At 53.4% G+C, this 17,803-nt stretch overlaps 1 protein-coding gene across 6 annotated transcripts in view; it reads left to right on the forward strand.

The window, feature by feature from the left end:
• The window catches only part of MAMLD1 (mastermind like domain containing 1), a 126,358-nt gene that overhangs the window by 75,015 nt on the left and 33,540 nt on the right, over positions 1 to 17,803 (forward strand). For 5 of the 6 annotated variants that reach the window (XM_070502356.1, XM_070502357.1, XM_070502358.1 and 2 more), the window contains one exon: positions 9,286 to 11,004. In XM_070502356.1, the coding sequence (XP_070358457.1) occupies positions 9,286 to 11,004 (1,719 nt within the window). Of the gene's footprint in view, positions 1 to 9,285; positions 11,005 to 13,086; positions 13,210 to 17,803 lie in introns of all 6 variants that reach the window. The other variant, XM_070502359.1, reaches the window with a different exon arrangement.

The following is a 17,803-nucleotide window of genomic DNA, read 5'->3' on the forward strand; positions in this document are numbered from 1 at the left end:
TTGTACCTTTTCATTAAAAAAATCGCATTGTCCAACCTAAATATATACAGTTCTCATCAATCATACCCTGACAAAGTTGGGGAAAAAAGAGGACCTAGACGATGGGGAGAGTCCCTGGACTGACTTGATGCCCCTTCCCCCACAGCCCCTCCCAGCCTCTGCTGCTTCAGCGTGGGAGCTCAAACAGCCTGGCCCTAACATCTGCTAGGTCTACTAGGGGTGGCTACATCTCTCTGTGGACAGTTAGTAGACTTTAGAGGCAGAAGGTGGCACTCGGCGCGAAGATGTGCTTCCTCATAAGCACGTGACCTCCAGAATGCACTGGACTAAACACGTGTCTCTGGATTCTCCTCCCACCGACCTAGCTGTCAGGGTTCTCACACAGGGAAATTCCTTCCGTGGTCTAAAGCCTGTTGCCATTTTATTTAGCCCATCGTTGGGGCACAGGCAGACGTGGAGTCACCCTGGGCCTGAGCTTCAGGACTCATCCCTCACACCTTCGAAGGCCTGCCTCCTAATCCAGTGCTTTTAACCTCATCGTCTATTTCATAAAGAGGGCCCTCCAAATTGCGTAAGCTTCAGTCCCCACAAAGCAGAGCTCTGTACCTGGGTCCAGGGGAAAAGGGGTGACCAATCAGCAACTGTTTTTCTCTTCACCCCCTTTAAACTACTCGAGTTGGTATCCTGGCGGTGGGGAGGAGTGGCTCCCAGGGAGTCAGGACTGTCACCTTGGTTCTGACCCTGTACTGCCATCCAATGGGGCCTTGCTGTAAGGAGAGAGATTGCTGCTGTGTTCACCCAGTCACAGCAGAAGTCTTCAAGACTATCTGGATGGAGAGCCGTGGCTGCCCCGTATGGTGTGATTTCCACATAGCTCAGACTGCCCAGCTGACACGGACCCAGGACTTGATTGTTTCTAGCTCTAGATTATCAATGGCTCCTTATTGCCCCAGCTTAACTCTGCCAGCAGTCAAGTGCCTGGAATGCACCAACAGCCCCTCTAAAACCTCAGTCAGCCCATCAGGGCCCAGGCCAGGGCCTTTGCCACATACCCCACTCCTAATCCCACCAACAGTAGCAAGGAGCCCACCACTGCCTGAGGACCCCCCCATCTGGAGTCTTGGCCGGCATGGTGGCACTGGGGAAGGAAAAGCCTGGGGAGCCAGGAGGCACGAAGAGGGAAGGAGCTCCCCCGATACTCACCCAGTGTGCGCTCCTCAGCCACATCCGGGGCCTCAGTCGGGCCTTTGTGGTGTGGAGGCAGGGCTTATCATACGGGCCTGGAGCTGCCGAGGTGGCTACCCCCCACCTTCCTGGATGGCTCTGGGGCCAAGTCCATACTTGCAACCTACCTGAATTGTCCACCTATGCACGTGCTCCAGGTAGAGGTGTGGAAAGCTGGGGACAGGGTCAGTCACAGCCCAGGGCAACAGAGAGACGTTTATGACACGACAACAGGCCTTGAGACCCCACCAGCCTGTGGGGTATCTGGACCCCACCAGCTCACAGGGTTACTGTGTGGGGATTACTGTTTGAGGGTGTTCTTCACTGGGCTTGTCACTCTCCAGATGAAGGAAAGTCTGGATTTTGTAAAAAAACTGCCTGGTCACCGGGTGGAGACTTTCCTTCCTTACCTCTGAATTCTTCTACATCTCTGGAGCATTCTAGAAAAAGAGTGTTTTCTCAGGAGTCCCCTCTATCATCAGGGGTGGGCCGAAGCTGAGGAGTTGAGAGTGGGAGCCTAGCCTCAGTTACGGAGGCACCCCCTGGCTGCTGGGCTCGCTCCTGCTTTGCCATCAAAACACAGGAGCCTCTGGAAAGTTGGGAGAGCTGTGGTGAGACAGCCTGTGGGTGAGTGAGCTGAATTTGGCTTGGCATTCTCTGTTAACCCAGTCCCCCCTCCCTTCATTTTTGTTCATTTAATATGTGCTGGATTCTGATCATAGGAATCCAAACTTGCAATTGGACAACGCCTCCACCGACTGGGGGAGCAGTCAAGGGAGGGGGGTTTAGGGCACAGGCCCAGATGACTGACACACAGCACAGTAAAGACTAGTTTGCGAAGTTCTCATTCTAGATAGGTCTCCAGGAACAAGCTTTAAAATGGCATCACTGGTTTCACCTGCCCTTCGAAGTGGTTGGAGAGCTGGCAGCCTTCCTGGTGGCTGGTGACTTGCTGGGACACTCTAATAGAACGTGTGAGTGAGCATGGCTCATTGGACTGAAAATTGCAGGCCGCCTCTCTTGATTCAACTAGTGCAGACCTGCTGTTCTCAGGGTTAACACTGCTAGTCCACACACACACACTGTGTGCAGTTCATTCCTTGTTAAAAAGCCACGGAGACATTTGGGCAGGACTATAACTTGACCTAACCAGGCTGGGGCAGGTTATGCTTTCTTTGAGAGTGTCTGGAGTGGGAAGTGATGTACAGATCTTGCCCGTGGCAAGGACGCCTGTGAGCCATCAGGCTCTTCCCGGGCAGAGAGGCCTTTTTGGGTGGGGGAGAAGATAATTCATCTTTTCTCTACAGGAACAGTCCAGGGAGAAAGTCATAGCATCAGCTTACCAAAGCTGGGACCCATTCACTCACCAAAACTAAGGCCCAGCGTGGGGAAGGGACCCACGAGAAGTCACGCCACAAGCAGAGCCCCGGGAGCAATGAGGAGGCTGAGCCTCACTGACCTCCGAGCGTGCTTCTTTCTGCCCTCTTCACACAGAGAAACCCATCCTCGGGTCTGCGGCCTCCAGCCTTAGCTCTGCCTCCCCTTTTCCCCTTCGCTGCATGATTCGGGGCTCATGAGCCTAATTCAAGGGAAACAGATGATGCTTGCTAGCCTGGGTCCTGCCCAGACAGTGTCATCTGGCCTGGCACAGTGCCCTTGCCTTTGGCCTTCAGCTTCTGTTTCAGCCCCCAGGCAGCACCTGCTTTATCTGTGGGCCAGCCTCGCCAAATCCATCCAGCCGTTTGAAACCACCTCCTCTTTCTCTTCTCCCACAAGTAATCATCTTTATCTCACTAGTGACGCCACATGGGAATGTGTTGGGAGGAGACGGGGTCAGGGTTTCTTCCTGTGAAAAGAGGCCAACCTGGGAGTCTGAGAAGCTGGCCCACGGGCACATCTCTTCCGGGGTCTAGGCCTCACCAGCCCTAACATGAGTGGCTGGGGCCAGCTTGTCTCTAAGGACCTGACAGTTCTGAAAGCCTAGGAGTATAAGGCTAGTGCTCAAGAAACACTGTTTAATGACAGAATACTTCGAGTTTTCTCAGGGGATGGTACAATAGGAATTATGAGTTCATTAAATCCATGTGCATTTATAGGTTTGGGGCCATTCTTAGAGTTGCCATTTCTTCCAACTGGTATGTCTATAGAAAGGGAGAATGCAGTTCTAAAAACCCCCACCCAGGTCTGCTCGTTTCTGCATTTGTTGGGGCTGCTGCTCAGAGTAGCTCTGGTTGAAGCTTGTGGAAGCCACAAGCCCTCAGGTGGAAATGGCTGAGTGCCACAGACAGCGTGACGGAACCCAGAGTGGTGGGCGGTGGTGAGCAGCAGAAGGTGGAATTTTAAAGGCAGCACTGCCGGCTGGTAGGTCAGTGCCATCAGGACTAGGCTGCTCACCTCCCTCCGCTCCCACTTTACGCCCCAAGCTTCATGAATGTGTCCTTATTTGTCAGAGAGCTAGTCAAGGCCCATACTGGAGGGCAGTGGGACAGCTTGGGGACCCTAGGCCTGGAGAATGACATCAATAGCAATTACTTCTCCCAATGTGCACGCCTCAACAATGCTGAGAGGCGCACAGGGCAGGCCAAGTACCCGCTTTACAGAAGAAGAAATTGAGGCTCAGAGAGGGGGAGTGACTTGCCAACAGTCACACAGCAAATGGAGAAGCTAGGAATTAAATGTAAGTCTTTTGATGCCCACTTCAGGGCTCTTTCCTCCACCACAGCCTGCGTTGGGTGCTGAGTATGCAGTTTGCAGGCTCAGGGCAAGCCAGGGGCACCAATATATCCCTTATTTGTAAGTTGAGATTCTTGCTCCAAACCGCCTATTAGCAGAGATTCGTTCTTGAGACGAACGGACTCCTCTGGAAGCCGATGAGCACTCAGGGTTCCCGGCCATTCCCAGCTACCCTGGGCTTCTCCAGAGCCTCAGGTCTTGCAATACCACAAATGCTGAAAATACTGTTTGTTCTACAGAAAGGTCAGTTTCAGTTTGTGGGGACATTCATCTAAAAAGCAAACATGCAATTGACACATATGCCCAAATATAGGCATTTATACTGGTGCACATCTGAGCCCATGTATATATCCACGTATATTCTCTTTCTCTCTCCCTCCCTCCGTCCCTCCCTCCCTTCCTGCAAACCCAGTCCTGTAGCATCATTGTCCTATCTGTTCTGGGGCTACCTCCACCATGCCCCACCATGTCTGCTTTCTTTTCTTCTGAGCAAGTCTACTGGGGACCACTCTTATCTCAGAACGCTTGAAAGCCAGTCTAGTTGGCTAGCATCAGGTTCTTGGAAACTCATAGGGGGAACCTGTAACAGTATTGAAGGAAGTCGTTGCTGGAGTACGGGTGTTCTTGTGAGAGACGAAGGGAAGCAGCAGGCGGGCTGGCGTGAGCTGCACTGGAGGAGGCACTAGTGAGGGAGAGAGGAGAGACTAGATAAGCCCTGGGCGATTTCCACCCTTCTCACAGTTTTTCCCAGGGCCCAGTGTCCGCTGGAGGGAAAATGAGGCTCCGTGAGCTGATCTTTCCTGGATACCTTCAGCCCCCCACGTTCTTGTCCGGTAGGAACTGCGCATATTTTTGCTGGCCTTTCCTTGGTGTCTGTGGTAAACCTCCAGCTAGAGTGTCCAAAATGAAGTGTCCATAACAGCCGGCCAGGCCTCTTTGGAAAGAGCAATATATTTGCAAGGTATATTCTTTATTCTCCTTGCGCCCATTTTATGGGCCTGGACTGCGCTCTTATAATCTAGACCTTTTCCAAGAAATCTTTCCCCTTCTTGCCATTCTGCACTAAAAAATGTAGAAAGGGAAGAATTGCCATATGTCATTGTTCAGACGGAACCAGAAATAATGTTGACTTCAGAGCTGAGCTTGGCCCCTGTCGGAAGGGTGGCCTTTGTTTTCTCATTATTTGGGGGATGGGGAGGCCTTCACATGCTTTGCAATGCGTGTGAATGAATGTTTATGAGGTCGTGGGGATCCCATTGGTGGCTCTGTCGCCTCATTATGACATGGGACTCTGCAGGCATTTGAGGATGGAGCTAAAGTCAGTCCTTTCTCAGACTCCAGGAGACTGCCCCTCACTTCCTCTCCCATCCACTCCTCTGCATCACCACCACCAAAGGCCAGACCCGTGAGGGCTCAGGCTGGGAATTGGGATGCCTGGGGTCTAGTGTTGTCATCATCCCCTAACTAGCTGTGTGACCACAAGCAAATCACATCCCATTCTGTTTTCTGTAAAAAAAAAAAAAAAGGTTGGGATGTGTTCTCTAGAAATCCTGCCAGTGTCTACTGATTCACTTATGATAAAAAAAGAAAAACCTCAGTGAGTGGACAGGATCATGTGCAATACACGGCCTAGAGGAAGTAGGGGCTGGCTGGTAGCTGGGACCAATAGCTTGCTGTCACAGAGTCAGCAGAGACTGGGAAATGGCACATGCGGGAAGCTGGAAAGTTGGTTTAGAAGGGTCTGGAAGTTCGGTGGGTGGCCTGCCACCCCCAACATTGACAGAGAAAATCACTCTGGAGTAGCAAGCTGTCTGCTGCACTTGGTCTGAAATGGTGGTCGTGGGATTCAGTCAGCAGCATCTAGCCCAGGCAGGCAGACCTCAGCAGCAGTGCCCACTGGCCCAGGTGACCTGGTGAAGGCACCAGTGTGGCACTGGGCATGGGGGAAAGCCCAGCCATCCTCTCGAAATTGAGATGAGTAACAAATTATGGGACTGGGCAAAAGGAAGCACTGAGGCGGGCCTGTATCTAGGGGCAAAATTAACTGAATAATAGATCCCTCCACCTCACTGCTGCCTGGTGAAAGCAGATGCTGTTAGGGTGAGGCTGAGCGCTTCCTGTAAACACAGCCGCCTTCCCGCGGCCTTGGTTAGGCTTGGCTGGAGTTCTGGCCGTTTAGCCAGGGTGCTTTGGGCTAACTATTGAAAGCTCTCATAGTAAAATCCCAAAGGCGGTGCTGCGGCCTTCTAAGAGAGTGGAGTCTCCTTGAAGTCCCTTGAAAAACGAAAGCTCAGAAGATGCTCCCACCTGCCCCTCTGCTGAAATTGCAGCCTGCACCAGCACCCCGCCCCCGACACGCTGCACCCGCAGGGGCAGCAGGGCGAGCCTGCCCCCTGATTAGGCATCTTCCCAGAGCATTCAGTAAGGCGAGCACCAGCCGCGTCCAGCTGTAGACAGCACAGCAAGGGTGTCACCCGCTCCCGTAAGTCAGATCCACCAACAGTGGGACGGTCACCAACCTCCCACAGGGGTGTCCTGGGATCCGCGTTGTTACTGAGGAGCCGGTGGATTCCAGAATTGGAATTGAGTGGGGAACATGTCATGGGTGCGCTTGACGGGGGCCTGAGAAGTTGTGTGCACCCACGTTCTCGTTTCGGAGAGCTAGAGACTCCTCTCCTTTGCCTCTGGTCACACTGCGCCTTCCCCTCCTCCCACCGCCTTAGTCCCAACAGGTTAATGGCAGACCAACAATTAAATGAAAGGGAAAGCCCACAGAATCAGCCAGGGATTCCAGGCCCCTGCAGCTCTCAGGCCCTGCCCTCCCTGGCTTCCCATCCCCCAACCACATCCATCCCCCGCCTGGTGCCGCACAGACTTCACTATCATTGCCTTGCAGTCCAAGACATCGCGGACAACACATTGGGCCCAACCATTGCCAGCTCGGATTCCCTGCAGGGGATCCTACATAAACCCCACACCCAGTCATTCCTATCAATCCATTTCCCATGTTTCTGTTTTCAATATGCTGGATTTCTTTGAACTCTGGGAGGATATAGAAGAGACCAAATTTCAGTAGGGGACCCAATGACTTGTTTGTGGGCTGCCCCATAATTGAGGGAATGGCCAGGAGAGTAGGTGGCAGAGCTCCCAGTGTGCTGGGTCATTTGTGTTCCCTTGTCCGCTGATTCATTTAGCTGCTGATTCTGGAGCACCTGCTGTCGGCCAAATCCAGGCAGTACTCCTGGGTGGGAGAGTGGGCACGCATGACGGGATAGGCCTCCTCTTGTGCCTGCTCGACCCTTCCCCAGCCCACCATGCCTGCCCCGTGGTATTCAGCCCTCAGATGAATTTGGTGGCAGAGTTGTCCCTCAGAGTGCCCTTGATCAGGTCATAGACATCTCAAAAGAAAAGGCAAAGAAGTAGGCAAGTCCCCTCTCTCAGAGTAGTGGAGCCCCTTGTGTGGAGACGAGACCGTGTCCTGCAACCAGGCTGGGTGAAGGCAGTGGGTGGGAGGCAGCGGAGTGGCGGTGGAGGAGCCCTGCAGCTGCCTGGGCCCTGGGGCCCTCCAGCTGAGCCAGCCTGGGCAAGCCCTGCCTCCTGCGTGGGTCTCAGGCTCCCCGTGTTTCATAGGACAGGATTGGACTCCCAGGACCCTTCAGGACCCGCCCTTTGTAATGCCAGTTACCAGTTAGTGAGGACCTACCAGGTGCCACAGGATCTGCCCCATTTCACTTACGAGTCAGAGCAGCATCATGAGATGACATCTAAAATTAGACTCATTTTACACATGAAGAAACTGGGGCTCAGAGAGGTTAAGTGGCAAGGCCAAGACCTAGTTGTGTCCACCTGGGGACCAGGGCCCTATGCCACACTGCCTCCGCCCAGGCTCTGGGCCAGTGCTTCTCAAGCTGGCTGTCCATTTAGAATCAGCCAGGGAGCTTTGAAAACACTCGGCCGCCCGGGCCCCACCCTAGATGAGACTGAAGCAATCCATTTGTGGTGGGAGAGCCTGGGAATCCGGCTGTTTCTGAGTGATTCTGATGTGCAACAAGGCCTAGGCTGTGCGGCCCCGGGGGACCTCTTTTGATGTTCACTCTGCCGCAAGAGTCCTGAGCACCGTTGTGCTAGCAGGCGGCCTCCACACGTGCGCTGAAACCCCAGTGGGCCAAATGTGAGAGGACATCAGAGGACCAGCACTGAATGTCTCAGTACTACTTCCAAAGCTAAAAAGGGGGTTCTCACCTGAGAAAGCACCTGGAGAGAAACGCATCTCTTAGACTGTTGGCGTTTAGCTGATTTCCAAGCCCTCTCTTCCCACACACATTCCTTCACTCCAGTGCCTTTCTCCTTTACTTGTAGGTCATGGTCATTAACATGACAGCCATGGAGGACTGTGTGAAGCCTTGAAAGAGTAGGAAATACAGTGTTACTAACTTCTTTGCCTTGTCCCCAAAGGCTTTGCTTTTATAAGTGGTGGACAGCTCCCCCAAGGTGCAGATCGCAGACTGGGGCCTTTTCCTGTTGTTTCCTATCTCCCCAACCTGAGGATGCATCTGCAGAGGCGCGTTTCTTATTTTATAAGATTATAAGTCATTCTCATTAAAAACAAACAAGCAACACAAAAATGTTGAGAACAGAAAGGGGCTTGCCAGTCATCCCATGAGATGACTACTCCAAACGGTTGTATATTTGTTCTTCCAAGTGACTTATGTGTGCTCGAGCGTGTCAGAGTAAGTGGAGCCATGCTACGATGACTGTTCTGCAACTGGCGTTCCCCTGTAAGGAGTGCAGCTCAGCCAGCTGCCCACCAGGACACAGCCAGGCCTCCCCCGTGCCTCTGAAGGCTCATCACCGCAGCCTGAGGCATCGAACCAGGACAGGCGACCTAAAAGTTCAATGCCTGTGCTACGCTTTTTCTTTTTAAAAATTGGGGTATCTGTAGATAGTTCAGAATTGAAAATATCTTAGCTACTTCTAGTTTGTTCTCAAATGCCTACCTTTGGCAGCACAGTGCATTTAGTGGCTTCTGTGTAGCTTCACTGAACTCTCCTTTAAGCGGGCAGAGCACATCCTTTCTGTCATGTTTAGTATGCAGACAGCCTAATGCCTTATTTGAAGTGTAATAAGACCATTTAAATGAAATGCTGCAACAAAGAAACAAGCATTATGGTTCTAAAAATAGGCTGTATTGTATAGTTTTGACAACTTTAAATCTTGAAATTGAGAGATTGGTTGATCTTGCAAGTTTTCTGTTCATTAGCTCTAATGTTCAGAGTCTTTATAAAATTTCCTCTCTCTCTCCGCCCCCCCCCCCCAATCCCCTTTCAGCCACAGGGAACCCTTAAGAGGAGACAGGAAGGAGACAACTTCCAGTTTCCAGGCATGGCTGACGGGGGTTACCCTAATAAAATCAAGAGGCCTTGCCTTGAGGACGTCACCCTTTCTATGGGCCCTGGTGCCCACCCCAGCACACCGTGTGCAGAGCTGCAGGTCGCTCCGTTACCAGTGAACCCTAGCCCTGCAGCTATGGGAGTAGCTGGCCATCCGTTACTACTCGAGAATAATCCCGTGAACGGCAACGTGATGGGCACACCGTTTGTGGTACCACCGACTGCAGAATTGGGGCTAAAAGGGCCCACTGTCCCTTACTATGACAAAACCAACAGCATGCCAGCTGTGGACCAGGAACTTCAAGATCTGCTGGAGGAGCTAACAAAGATTCAGGAACCTTCTCCGAGTGAGCTCGATCTTGAGAAGATACTGGGGAGCAAGCCGGAAGAACCGCTGGTCTTGGATCACCCTCAGGCGGGCCTCGGCACAGCTCCCAAGCCTTCGGCTCAGATGCCGCACCTGGAGAGCCTTGCTTCCGGCAAAGAGTTTGCTTCCAGTTGCAGCCAGGTCCCTGGCGTGTCACTTCAAATCCCGCCCTCCTCTGCAGGGGTCAGCTATGCGATTCCCTCCACCAGTAAGCAGCTCGTCTCACCTAGTTCTTCCACAGCACAGGCCAAGAACCAGGTCCAGGCGATGCTCCCTGTCGCTTTGCCCCCACTTCCGGTGCCTCAGTGGCATCATGCCCACCAGCTGAAGGTGTTGGCGGCCAGCAAGCAGGGATCTGCTACAAAGCAGCCAGGGCCCACTCCCAGTTGGTCTGGCCTGCCTCCTACAGGCCTCTCCCCACCTTACCGCCCAGTGCCATCGCCACACCCGCCACCACCATTCAGCCCTCAGAGCCTCATGGTATCCTGCATGTCGTCCAGCAACCTGCCAGGGAGCACTCTCCAAGGCTCTCCCAATGCCTTACTCTCGAGCATGGTGTCTGGCAGCAGTGCTGCCCTTGGGCCCGCCATGCCCTATGCTCCCGAGAAGCTCCCCAGCCCAGCTCTCAGTCAGCAGCCACAGTTCAGCCCGCAGAACTCCATTCTTGCCAACCTGGTGTCCTCTACCATTAAAAATCCTCAAGGACACCTGATGTCTGCTCTGCCCACCAGCAACCCTGGGCCGTCCCCCCCTTACCGCCCGGAGAAGCTGTCCAGCCCAGGCTTGCCGCAGCAGTCCTTCACGCCACAGTGCTCCCTGCTCCGGAGCCTCACGCCCGCCAGTAACCCACTCAGCCAGCAGCAGCAGCAGCAGCAGCAGCAGCAGCAGCAGCAGCAAGCAAATGCCGTCTTCAAGCCCATGGTCACCAACTCACCCAAAACTCTGAGCATGATCATGCAGCAGGGGCTGGCCAGCCCCAGCCCGGGAGCCCCGGAGCCATTTAGTTTTGGCAACACCAAGCCTTTGTCACATTTCATTGCTGAGCCTGGCCCCCAGAAACTGCCCTCCATGCCTGCCACCTCTAGGCAGCCTTCCCTGCTCCACTACCTGCAGCAGCCGACGCCAGCACAGGCCTCTTCTGCCACTGCCTCCTCCACCGCCACCGCCAGCTTGCAGCTGCCGCCTCAGCAGCCCGACCACTCTGCGTTCCTCCTGCAGCAGATGATGCAGCAGCCCCAGCGCTTTCCGCGATCAGGAGCCTCGGACTCCATGCCTTCTCTGCCCAGACAGGTAAGACAGTCTCATAGCTGGTGGTTTCCTTTGTTTCGGATATAAGAACCGTGCCTCGTGCTATTGATACCCGGCTTTGGAGGCAAATCCAGGCTGGAGTCCTCTCTGAGACTGGGCTTGACTCTGGAAAAGTCTATTTAAGCCAGCTAATTCTGTGTGGTCAAAGCAGCGTACTAATGAGACTGAGGTTATGGTTGCAGTGTCCACGTCGGTCACTGAACTTCCCTAGGGAAACTGCACCCGCCAGGTGCTGCCGGGGGGACAAGGCAGAGTGGCTCAGGACCGCCTCCCCTGCACTGGGCTGTTGTCCCTCACTCAGGACTAGCGAAGGCTCGGGGGATGCAAGGAATTGCACTGAAGCATTTCAGTCTTGGCCCTGCTGGCATAGGGCTGCACACTGAGCCTTCTAGAAATGCCACAGCAAACTTCTGCTGAGCAGTTCCAGTGTGCCATTCACCACTGTGCTGGATGCGGAGGCAGGTTCTAAATGCAAAGGACAGATACTTGTAAAGTAGTTAACGCTTACCATCTCCATTTTACAAACGAACAACCTGAGGCTCAGAGAGTTGAAATGACTTGCCCAGAGTCACACAGTTAGCCAGGGGCAGAGCAGGAGCTTGAAGCCAGGCAGTCTTGCTCCAGAGGCTGCGCTCTTCTCAGAATTACCGTGTCTTTTCCCTCTGTGGCATCTCCTACAGTCTCATCAATCACTGGATTCCGCTGACTCTCCGAGTGGTGTCTCTCGCAGGCCCCACTCTCCGTTGTCCTGAGCCCTGCCTATATTAGTTCTCTACTGCCACGTAACGAATTACCCCAGAACACACACCTGTATTACCTCACGGTCTCTGGGGGTCAGAAATCCTGGCACAGCTGAGCTGGGTCTTCTGGCTCTTCATCTCTCATAAGTCTGCAGTCATCTCAAGGCTCAACTGGGAAGGAGCCGCTTCCAAGTTCACTCTCCTGGTTGTTGGCAGAAAGCAGTTCCTTGCAGGTTGTTGGACTGAAGCCGCAGTTCCTCATGAGCTGTTGGCCAGAGGCCTTCTGGCCGTATGGGCCTCTTCATAGAGCATCTTGCAACATGGCAGCCAGCTTTATCCGAGTGAGCAAGAGAAAATATGCCAGCAAAAGAGGCAGGGGCTATGCCAGCAAGTCAGAAGTCACAGTCTTTATAACCTAGTCTTGAAAGTGACATCCCATCATTTTCACTGTATTCTGTTCATTAGACACAAGCATAAAGATGTGACTGCCAGGAGGGGATTGCGTGAAGGTGTGAATACCAGAGACAGGAATCCCCGGGGGCCATGTCAGATGTCTGCCTACCCAGAATACTGTCTATCAAGGACCCTCCTTTCCCTTACTCTCATCCCTGCCCAAGTTCAGGCCTTCTTGATTCTTTGTCCAAACTCATACTATTGACTCTTAAAACGGTTTCCCCCCCATAAACCATCTATTACTCTAAGCATTACCTTGCTATAGCAGAGACCTGATCACATTTCACACTTGCTCAGAAGTTTCTGGAGGCCCATAACCTGGCTCCATCTGCCTCCTTAGACTCAGGGTCCATCAGGCACTTCATTTCTAGAACTCCGAAGTGCTTGCAGTTTCTGGCCTTCTCTGCATTCTCGGCTTTGACTCCTGCCATTCCCTGTGCCCAGCCTTTCCTTGTCACCTTTCCTCTCCTGTCCCACTCTTATAGCTTCTGAGGCTCAGGCACCGTCTCCTCCAGGAAGCTTTTCCCTGACTGTCCTGGGTGCTTCCATCTCCCACTCTGCCTCCCTCTTCTGTAGAGCAGCCAAGGAGATGGCTGGAAACCAGCTGGGGACCTGGCCCAGAGGAGGCACTGTTGGGGCTGACCTCTTTTCTGAGGGCCTTGGATGAGCGTGACCATGGCAGCCCTGGAGGATAGGGACTGTGTCTTTTTCATCTAGATCTCATGAGGCGTAACCAAGCAGAGTGCTCCGCACCAGGGAATTGGTCCTTTGATGGATGCCCACAGCAAGCAGAGCTCCCGCAGGGGTGGCCAGGGCGAGCAGCAGGCCTTTGTCCGCAGTTCAGGAGCACTTTGGTTTGGTTTTGTTATAGGCCTGTTGCCATCTGTTTTCGTGGACTTCTGCGGCTGGCTCAGGGGAGCGCCAGCATCAGCACTGCAACTCTTACCCTAGCAGGCAAGATCCTCAGCCTGGAGACGTGTCACCATCCAACATTGTGAGCCTTTTTGTTTTGTTCTGTTTTCTTCAATGGGCTACATCTGTAGCCTGACTGCGTCATCTCAGAGCCAGATCAGCTGGCTCAGAGGGAGAATTCTTAAATGATTGGGGTCGTGAAAATCATAGCCAACCGATTACCTAGGTAGAGTTGGAGAAAGTGTTCAGGAGAAGGACCAAGTGGCCCAGCTCCCTGAGGCTAGGAAGCGCTCAGGTGACCACCACCAGCAGAGCCCAGAGGCTGGGCTCCCCAGATGCGATGCTATTGCTACCAAGGGCTGCCTTCCCAGCCAGTGCTGGCCAGTGCCCGTGGGCCAGGCATGCAACTCAGTACTTCACTTGCCTTTCCTCATGTTAATCCTCAGACGTAGAGGCTGTTATCATTCCCTTTAAAGCTGAGAAGACTGAGGCAGAGAGAAGTCGCCAGAGTTGCCCACAGCCACACAGCAAATCAGGCCCAGAGCAGGGAGTGGGGCTACAGAGCCCACACTTGTAACCGCACGCATGGGGCACTGCCTCCAGAACCTTCCATTCCTGCCCTAACCTCCTAACTATTGCCTCTTCTACAAAATGGGGGAGGGGGGCGGATTGTTGGAGGGTTAAATGCGTTAACACATCTACAGCACTTCGAACAGCGCCTGGCCTGCCATCGACGCTTTGCTCTCACTGTGACTCTCACTCCTGGCCCTGGCTGGGCCTCCACATCTGTTTCTGGGAGCTAAGATGTAGCTTTCAGAACTGGCGCTGTGTCAGGACAGAGTATGAGCAGTGCTCCCTCCAGACCCCATTCACGCCATGAGATTGACAGGAGTCGTGGGGCCTACTAGCCTGTGGGCTCTTCCTGTTCTTGGCTCTGCCCTGCCTCAACACCTCCAGGCCTGGTGAAAAAGAGAAAACAGCCGTTTTGCCTGGCTGGCTGGGATTTCCCCTCTCTTCTTTCTGGAGCTCTCTCAGTCTTGCTCCAGCCCTCTCCCCAGCACGCTATTCTGTCCGTGGCATTCTAGCCAAAATGCACTGAGCAGGCCTCCAAGCCGGGCACATCCACAACTCCAGCCCTCCTTCTCATGGCCTTTCCCCATTCCCCTGAAGGCCTAAGAACTCAGCCCTGGTCACTCTTCCAGAGGAGAGAAAAGAAGGGAAGAGGCGAGTGTTTGAGGCAATAGCTGGGTCACCGGCGGAAGGACAGACAGCAGCCCCAGTGTTGAAGAAGTGCATGCTCCTTGCTTCCAAGAAGGTGAACTTGGCAAGTTTTATAGATGGCCAAGCTGAGCCTCAGAAAACACTCAGTATCTCCTGTGTGTCATTGATGAGCTCATTGCCCGTCCATGGATGGTAGTGGTGACCATAGAAAGACTGGGCATTCATTTTAATCCAGATCTTAGTTTTTTTAAGGAGTAGTTTCTAAATGTAAGATGAGGAACCAACTTTTGAGTACGCAGCAATGCCAAACCCAGCTGTCTATAGGAGTTCATACTTACTCACAGACTAGTATTTCTCAGCTTGGGGAATTTCACTCTACCGGTTAAGGGAACCATCCAGTTGCGGTGGGCCATTTGCTCGCAGTGAAGGTAGAAGGCAAGTGCCATCTGGCGTCAGGGCAGCGGTTCGGCGTGGCAGTTTAAGCAAGGGAACTAGAGGCAGACAGAGCTGGGGTTCCAGTCCAGGCACCAACACTGACTGGGTCGTGTTATGGGAGCAATGTTACTTAACCCCTCTAAGCCTCAGCTGCACCTGGGCAAAGGGATCGTCCCCATCTCTTAGGGCATTGGAAGACAAGGAGACGCTCAATCGAAATTGCTCAGAAGCCTGCCAGCACACACAGCGTGCTCAGTCAGGGCTGGTACAGGCTCCCATCTGGGATCTGAATCCCTAGGGGTCAGATGTGTTTCCAAATTCAGAGCATTTGGGACTTTAGAAAAGCAATATCCTGCATATACCAAATATCACACAACCCTGTGGTGGAGTCTGGAGCAGCATTTCATTATTTTTGCTGAGAAATATGAATATTTAACTAACTCCAGGTCAAAATTTCCCCCTTAATAAATTTTGACACCAAATTTACAAAGATAAAATAGACTTTCAAAATGCACTGAGCAGGCCTCCAAGCCGGGCACATCCACAGCTCCAGCCCTCCTTCTCGCGAGCTTTTTGATTTGAAATTATAGGTAAGGGGTGTGGACCTGAAATGATCAAGGGAGGGACTCTTTTTGGAGTCAAGACTCCCCCAGCCCTGGTGTGGTGGATTTTAGTGACTCCAAATCTCCTCACTGTATTCCCCACCCTACTCCCAAGGCTGGGTGACAACTGTGTGTCTTTAATCAACGTGAGGCAAAATAAATTTTGTTTCCGTAATTTAAAGCTCCTTCTCCCTGAAGACTACTGGAGATGGCTTAGGGCGGTGCAGAAATCAGCATTAGGACCCTTAGGACTTCAAGTTTACCATCGGCCCCCGGCGGCTGGAGCTTACATTTACTCAAAGGTGACGACGGGTCCCTCAGGGAGATGGCAGTTGCGCTCTAGAGGAGTTGGGGTAGCAGGAGGCGGCGCCCTTGGAGGAGCCTTTGCAGAGCTGGGAGTGCAGCATCAAGGGGAGGAGGGATGTGGAGGCTGGCCAGTTGGAATAAGAAGAAAAACGCCTGCAATCTGATCTTCGAAGCAGGCCCAGCACAGGGGCAAGGGGGCAGCTATGGAGAGACAGACCAAAGAGGTGCACGATACTGTTTGGACAGATTTGGAGAGGGCCGACTAGGGGACTCAAGCCTGCCTTGGGGAAGGCTGGGCTAGGCCCCTCCTGGGTTTGCCCCACTTTCTGCCTTTACCAATAAGCCTGGCATCTCCTCAGCTTAGGCAGCAGTGAACTCTCAGTGATTGTGGAGATGGTGGGCGAATCGACAGCTTGCCCTCCTGCCTCCTCGAGGATCTTGGCCTGTGACGGGGATCTGGGCTTGTGAGGGGGATCTGGGCCTCTGATGAGGATCTGGGCCTGTGACGGGGATCTGGGCCTGTGACGGGGATCTGGGCCTGTGCCGGAGATCTGGGCCTGTGATAGGGATCTGGGCCTGTGATGAGGATCTGGGCAGCTCCGTCTGAAGTGGGGCCTTGGGGAAGCCCTCTTGCTGCCCTCACCTGTGGGTCCCTCTTGTTCCTGGCAAACTGAGCCCTCCGAAGTGTAGCACTCCCAGCACCCAGGGCCTGAAGGGAGACGGCACAGGGCAGAGGACACCAGGACCTTGGCAGGGTGTGGGCCCTGGGGCTGGGCTTGAGACCAGGTTCAAGAGAGCCCAGGCTTTGGATCACTTGAGTCCAAGTCCTGGCTCTCACTTTTTCATTTGACAAGCTGTTTACCCTCTCCAGGCCTCAGCCTCTCCATCTATCTAATTAGCTTGCTGGGAGGATTAATTGAGATGAGGTGAAAACGCTTGGCACAGGGCCTGGTACACGATAAACAATAATGCTCCATCAATGTTGGCTGCCGCTATTTCAAGAAAGTTCCTGAACCTTAGAATACCGGTAACCCAGTGGAGTGGGTTTGGACTGCCTCAGTGCCCGGGTCCTCTCCAGCTCCCAGAGCTGGGTGGTAACGTGCAGAGGAGGGGCAGGGGAGTGCTCTCTGGGTGGAGGGGGCGTCAGGGAGGACATTTGCCAGGTGGCTGAGGAGAAGCCAAGCGGCAGATACAGGTTGGTGACCCCAGAAAGGAGCAAAGCAGCTAAGCCAGGCCACAGCTTCCTGAGCGTCCCTGACCAGTAGGGAGGGCAGAATGTTGGCTGCTGCTCCCTCCAAACACGGACGGCAGAAGTCCTAGGAGCCCTGTGGGGGCTGCCTCAGCCCTGCGTGGATGCTGAGTAACAAACGGACCCCAGGATGACTTTAAGTGAGCAGAGAGGAGGGGGATAAGGGGCAGCCCAATTCTGCCCACAGTCAGCTTGGCCCCGACCCTGCTGCTTGCAGCAGGCTGAGCGCTGCCTGCAGTTTCTAGATCCAGACAGAGGGCATGCTACTGATAGGCTGATAGGCAAAGAGGGCGAATAGGAGAGAGAGGGAGGGCCAGCCTTGCCGACCCGCCCAGCCACAGTGCTGCCAGGATCGCTGGTTCGGTTCAGTCACTGGGACTGGGGCACTGGTGTTTCTCGTCTGCGTTGTTTTTCGGAGGCTAGCTCCAACCAGGCCCCAGGGGGATGCCCTAGCGTCCAGAGCACCCTCGCCGATCCTTCAGGGATGCCTCCCACCCCAAAGCCTCCACAGAGAACCTTCACAGAGACTCAAGATTCTTTCGGATCTGAATTTCCAAGGCTGGACTCACCTGCTCGGTAGAGCAGAACCTTTAATTACGGCTGTCTCAATTAGCACTGCAAATTAAAATCCTTACATTCACATCATGACCTCCCATTGAAAACAAAAATGATAAAACCAAGTTAGTTAGACCAAGAGAATTCTCTATTCTTGTCAAAGTTACATCAGCTCCATTTTCCACTGGAGAAAGAGGATCAGGCGAGATGGAATCAGAAGCACCACATATTGTCAAGGAAGGGCCTGTGACCTTGGCCTTGCAAGTCCTTTCACTGGCTTCCCTTAACTCTCCTCTTGTTTTGCGGGT

Source organism: Equus asinus, chromosome X (assembly GCF_041296235.1).
Source record: "Equus asinus isolate D_3611 breed Donkey chromosome X, EquAss-T2T_v2, whole genome shotgun sequence".
Classification (NCBI taxonomy): Eukaryota; Metazoa; Chordata; class Mammalia; order Perissodactyla; family Equidae; genus Equus; species Equus asinus.